Source organism: Chelonoidis abingdonii, chromosome 11 (genome assembly GCF_003597395.2).
Source record: "Chelonoidis abingdonii isolate Lonesome George chromosome 11, CheloAbing_2.0, whole genome shotgun sequence".
Lineage (NCBI taxonomy): Eukaryota > Metazoa > Chordata > Testudines > Testudinidae > Chelonoidis > Chelonoidis abingdonii.
The window spans coordinates 2,761,999-2,767,754 of record NC_133779.1 but is presented as its reverse complement, the minus strand read 5'-3'; the positions used below and the strand labels follow the sequence as shown (position 1 = coordinate 2,767,754).

Here is a 5,756-nt window from a genome sequence, read left to right as displayed (position 1 = left end):
TGCCCTTGCGCCCTCCCCTCCGACCCCTCCCGGCTCCATCGCCCCTGCACCCTCCCCTCCGATACCCCCCTCCGCTCCAGCCTCCCAACTCACCGTTCCACGTAGGGGTTCCTGGTGGTGCCCAGTGAGTAGATGCTACACAGGATCCGGTAGCAGGAGACCTGGACGTCGTCCACTGGGGGTGGGGAGGGGGCAGATCAGAGAGGGGGGCACTGCCTGGCTCTTGGCGGTGATTCACCATGGAAACGGCGGCCCTGTGGCTGGGGCGGCCCCCGTGTCGGGTGGGGAGGCGCCGAGCACTGCCACTTGGTGCCGGGCCATGGGAGTCCAGCTGCACCCCTGGCACCCCTCCAAATTCCCTGCCCCCCTCCCTGGCCGCCCCCATCCCCAATCCCCTCCTCTGCCCCTGGTGTCCACTGGCACCCCCCACTCCCTGGTGCTCCCACCCCCCCAAGGCCCCAGCTGCCCCTTACGGATGACGTCGTCCCCGAACTGGTGCTGCGCGATGTGCTCGAAGAGGGAGGTGAGCACGGGCAGCAGCACCACCGTGGTGTAGTTGATGTTCTGCGCCACACCCTTCACCTGGGTGCGGGACTGCGACACCTTGCCCAGCCTGAGGTTCTCCACCATCTTCTCGATGTCCTCCGAGGCGCTCTCGAAGAACGAGCGCAGCCCGGCCTTGACGATCTCCGGCCCTGACTTCATCACCGTCCTGCCAAGATAGCGGCTCAACCGCGGGGTCCCTGTGTAGCCTGCTCTGCGCCCCATCCCAGAAGGGATGCACATCCATGCCGGTGAGGGGTCCCTGTGTAACCTGTTCTGCGCCCCACCCCAGAGGAGACGCACATCCCCGCACTGAGCGAGGGGTCTCTGTGTAACCTGCCCCATGCCCCACCCCAGAGGGGACGCATCCCCGCACCAGGTGAGGGGTCCCTGTGTAACCAGACCCGTGCCCCACCCCAGAGGGGCTGCATCTGCATGCCAGGTGAAGTGTCCTGTGTAACCAGCCCCATGGCCCCCCACGAGGAGACGCATCTCTATGCCAGGCGAGGGGTCCCTAGTTCTGGGCCCTGTCTCTGGGTAGTGAAATCTCCCCTATTTCTTTAGCTCCCCCATCTCAGTCTCAGTTTCTCACCCCCTCCCCACATGGCTCTGGCTGGCCCCAATCCTGCCCCTGCCAGACGCCCTGGGGAGGGGACCCAGCCTGAGGGGCTCACCTGGCATCCAAGGAGCGAGCCAGGATGTGCAGGCAATTCACCACGGCGGCAGCGTCTGTGCCTGAGGGGAGAGACCCTGCTCAGGCACCCACTGGGGCAGGGGGATCCAGGCAGAGGGGCCAAGAGATACCTGTTTAGCTACAAGCCTGGGCCCTGCACAGGCTGGGAGAGAAGAAGGGCCACAGCGTGGGGGGGCAGGGATACAAGTGGGAGGAGAAAGGGGTGGGGACTGGGGGGCAGGACAGCCTCTGACGAGCTCAGGGCAATCTGGGATGGGTCACAACTGCTCCCTCTGGGGTTTGGCTCAGCCCAGGCCAAACCCCGTCCCGCAGGGTGGGCAATGGGCAAGGCCAGGTGTCCCCCCACTCCCCCAGAGAGCCCAGCCCCACGGCGAGGGGCGCTTACCGAACAGAGAGACCCGGTGTCTGACCAGGGCCGCAAGTTTGCAGAAAAGGCTGAAGGGAGAGTGGGAGAGAGGAAAAGAGAGAGTGAAAGAGAGAGACACTGCAGAGGACGAGTGCACACAGGGCAGAGATAGGAAGCAGAGAAGGATGGAGGGTCATTGGGGCTCTCATCACTCCTCCATTAACAGCACTTGGGGGTAGGAAGCCCAGGGTGGGATGACAGGGGCTGCAGGTTGGGAGTGAGGGGCACTGGCAGAGCTGGGGTAGGGGGAGCCCAGGGCTGGGATAGCAGGGGCTGCAGGTCAGGAGTGAGGGGCACCAGCAAAGCCCCACACCTGGAGCTCTGAGTAACCATGCGGGGGAGAGCGGGGGCCGGGTGTGTTAAGCCTCTGGCTGCCATGTGGCTGGGTGGGGGCATCTGGTCCAACGCACACCTGAGTCCAGGCAGCACTGAGGGTGAATCTTGGGTATGGCCCCCCTGCCCCCCCGCCCCCCCCCAACATTCGCCATCATACCTCTCCTTATGACATGGCCACGCGACAGCACTCTTGCGGGTGGGATAAATAGATGACAGTTGTGGAAACTCGGTGATGAGAGGCAGCAGGATCGGGGAAGTGTCGTGGAGGGGGAGACATACCGATGGCTGCACACCGAACGCTGCACACCCCCCATGGCTGGCTGAATCAGGTCCCCGAGGAGAGGCATTGACCTACCCACATGACAGACAATGACAGGGACAGAGACCCGCGCACCACACCTGAGCCGGCACCACACCCAGGAGACAGAGGGTGAACGGGACGAGGGAGAGTCAGAGCTAATACGGCCAATAGGCGTAGCCGCTCGCTTCTCCCTCATTACCTTATAGCCGATACACCAGAGCTCAAAGACAGCGCGCTGGCACACTGCGCTAACTGCGTGCCTGAGAACGCCGGGGCCAAGGAAGACGCGACCCGGCACGGCCGCACTTGCTAATGCGATAGCACGGGCTCCAAGGACAGAGCGCCGGGCAGCCAGCGCAATCTGCGGCCGCGATACCGGGGCTCAATGACAGACTCGCCGGCACCTCCCACACTTGCCGAATAGCACGAGGCCCAAGCAGACGCGCCAGCAGCCTGTGCACTCTATCGCCAAAGCACCGGGGCTCCAAGACAGACGCGCCGGGCCACCTGCCTACGTCGTGGCCGAAGAGACCCAAGGACCAGACCGCCGGGCAGTCCGCGCTACCTGCGGTGCTGATAACAGCCCAGACAAGCGCGCGCGGCAGCCTGCCTACGCTGGTGGCCAAGACGGGGCTCCAAGGACAGACACCCGGCACCTCGCACTCGGCCGAAGCACGGGCTCCAAGACCTGCTGGTGCCGATAGCACCGGGGCTCCAAGGACAGACGCGCCGGGCAGCCTGCGCTACCTGCTGGTGCCGATAGCACCGGGGCTCCAAGGACAGACGCGCCGGGCAGCCTGCGCTACCTGCTGGTGCCAATACCACCGGAGCTCCAAGGAGAGATGCACTGGACAACCTGAACTGCGTTACGAAGGCAATAATATCCCAACGTCTAGCACTTAATGCTCCCCCACGGTTCACATACCCCTTCCCCAGGATCAAACCCCTCCCTCCACACCCCCATGGCCCAGGCACCCACACCCCACTGCAGGGGGACGGACCTGTCTGGAGAAACTTACCTTGGCAAAGAACTTGATCTCCTGCTCGTGGGGCGATTTCTCCACCCGCCCGCTGCTCACCACAGCCTCTGCAAGGAGACCAGATGCTCTCTGTGGGGATTTTTCCTCCTTCCCGACCTCGGGACTCTGGGTAGATTCAAGCTTTAATACGCTCATGCAACTTTTCCATATTTCTGCAGATGCCTCCAAGCCCCTGGGAGCAGCTGGCACCCAGGAGTCCTGGTTCCAAATTCCCCTGCTCTAACCCCGAGACATCACTCCCTTCCCAGAGGTGGGCACAGAACCCAGGAGTCCTGGCTCCCAGCCCCTCCTCCAATCCCGGATTTATTGCCCGCACCAGGGACACAGGGTGCGATCGAGCCACTGTGGGTCCCAATGGTACCGTGAGGGGGCCACCAGGGGCGCATGGTGGGGTGTGTGCGCCCTACCCAAGTGGGCGATGAACTCTTGCGAAATGTCCATCCACTTGAGCAGCTGCTGCAGGAAGCCGTAGGCAAATCGCTTCTCGATGGAAGATGAGTCGAGCTCCATGTCCTTCAGCCCCCTGTGCGAGAGCAGGGTCAGGGGCACTGACATTTCTGAGAACAGACAGGGTGACGGACCGCCCCCCCCCGCCCCCCTGGGAGAACAGACGGGGACAGACTCACTCCTGGGGAAGGGAATAGACTGGCGGGGACAATCCCGCCCTTGGGGGGAACAGGTGAGGGCAACAGTCTGGCCCCCAGGGACAATGAACTTGATGAGGTGATCCCCCCAAAGTGGGGATGAGGCCTGACAGGCAGCCCATGGAATGGGGGGGGAAAGGGGGCCCAGGGATCCCAGAAGAAGGGTGAGCCACGGAGAGCTGTCGTCCCCCCCGTCCCCACCTGGTCACAGCATAGCCGTTCATCTGTAGGAATTTGAGCAGCTCCTGGGCCTTCTCGCGGTCCCGCGCCTTCTCCTTGGCCGTCAGCGTGTCGTAGGGCACCAGCAGCGGGTGGGAGCCACCCCCTGACGAGAGAGACGTTAGCCAGCACCCTGCCCAGCCGGGGGCAGACTCTGAGCTGGGGACGGCACAGACAGACGCTGCCCGGGGGCAATGGACAGATGGACACACTCACCTTTGGCCTCCAGCTCCTGCTTCTTCTTACGCCCCCAGGTGTTGTGATAGTTCTCAGCCAGCTGCTCCGCCATGGCCTGCGGGGTGTGTGTGTGAGATATTCATCCCCTCGTGGGGCGCTGTGGGGCCCACCCAGCCAGGAAGTGTGACCTATTTCACTCCATGGGGCACACCCAGATGTACCAATCTGAGCACAACCTACCCCTCCCACACCTGACTTCCACGCCAGCTGGCCCAGGGGGTAAAGGGCCCAGATCGGTGGTGGTGGTGGTGGGGCAACGTGTCTCACCTGCAGCTCCCGGGACAGTGTCACCACCGACAGGTCGATGGGCTGGGGGTTGTATCCATGGCTGGGATCATAGGTCGCCTGTGGGGGAGGGATTAGAATTCAGAGGGGCAGTGCGTCCCCCGCCAGGTTGTACCGTCACTGTCCTGCGTTTCCGCTCCCCCAGTCACACCTCTATGCTGGCTGCATCTGCAGCCTCTCCCTCTATGTGTCATGGGCCCTCTACTGCTTCCAGCTGGTGGGGATCCTCTGTGGTTCACAGGCTGGTGCTCTCGCCCACCCAGCCCCGAATGTCCGTGCTGTGTGGCTAGAGGGCTGCAGGTTCATTCCAGGAGGTAGGGGTGGCCCTCAGAGTGTCAGGCTGGCCATAGAGGCAAACCGCTCCCCAGCGGTGAACTCAGCTTCGACGCCCCCCGACAAACCCACCCAAGCACTGCTCGCTTTGCTGGATGGCCAGCTCAGTGCTCCCCTCTCTCAGCAGGGGAACTGGAGGAACCCAGGAGTCCTGGCTCTCTGACCAATGGACCCAACTCCCCTCCCAGAGCTGGGGAGTCCTGATCCCCAAAAAACCCATCCCCTACTCTAACCACTAGACCCCACTCCTCTCCTAGAGCTGGAACAGAACCCAGGAGTCTGGAGCCCCCCATGAGCCACGTTGCCCTCACCTGGGCCGACTGTGAGATCTTCCGCGTCTTCTTCTTCTCGGTCTTCTCCTCCTCGCCTTCGTGGGGCTTCTCCACCGTCCACTCCCAGGCGATCATGGCTTTGAGCGACTCCTTGATGGGCCAGCGGTAGATCTCCTTGTCCTGCGGGGCCAAGCCAGGTGCTGGGCTCAGGGCTTGGCTGGGGGGCGGGGGAGGTGGGTAGCAGGACAGGACACCCCCCTTGGACTGAGATCCACACCGCCGGAGAGACAGAGGGGGTTGAGGGGGAACCAGTGGGTTCCCAGGGTCTCCGTCCCCACCCTGTGCATCCTGGCAGGTCCACTGTGGGAGTTTGGCTGGAGTGGGTGGGGGCTGGAGTGGGTGGGGGGTGCAGGTGGGGGGACCAATGGGCTGGGGCCAGGAGGGGG

General features: G+C 63.6%; 2 protein-coding genes across 2 annotated transcripts in view; both read right to left on the bottom strand.

The window, feature by feature from the left end:
* The window catches only part of EIF3K (eukaryotic translation initiation factor 3 subunit K), a 114,474-nt gene extending 108,988 nt beyond the window's left edge, over window positions 1-5,486 (bottom strand). The window contains exons 1-2 of the mRNA XM_075070598.1: window positions 5,350-5,486; window positions 4,719-4,765 (exon numbers count right to left, since the gene is read on the bottom strand). Of these exons, the coding sequence (XP_074926699.1) occupies window positions 4,719-4,765; window positions 5,350-5,445 (143 nt within the window). The 5' untranslated portion in view covers window positions 5,446-5,486. The remainder of the gene's footprint in view (window positions 1-4,718; window positions 4,766-5,349) is intronic.
* LOC142047467 (ryanodine receptor 1-like) lies at window positions 90-4,472 on the bottom strand. The gene is made up of 9 exons (XM_075070495.1): window positions 4,400-4,472; window positions 4,166-4,289; window positions 3,728-3,843; window positions 3,300-3,367; window positions 2,379-2,641; window positions 1,623-1,672; window positions 1,218-1,278; window positions 474-712; window positions 90-175 (listed from the first exon to the last, which is right to left on the bottom strand). Exons 1-9 carry the CDS (start codon window positions 4,470-4,472, stop codon window positions 90-92), a joined length of 1,080 nt encoding a protein of 359 aa, XP_074926596.1.
* Window positions 5,487-5,756: the final 270 nt, after the last annotated feature.

Excerpts from the sequence above, each read along its gene's own strand:
- LOC142047467 (XM_075070495.1), bottom strand. The coding sequence starts at position 4,472 with ATGGCGGAGCAGCTGGCTGAGAACTATCACAACACCTGGGGGCGTAAG. Across the intron at positions 1,673-2,378 it reads TGGGTGTGGTGCCGGCTCAG|CCTTTTCTGCAAACTTGCGG; the intron begins GTGTGGTGCGCG and ends CTCTCCCTTCAG. Across the intron at positions 713-1,217 it reads GCTCGCTCCTTGGATGCCAG|GACGGTGATGAAGTCAGGGC; the intron begins GTGAGCCCCTCA and ends CTATCTTGGCAG.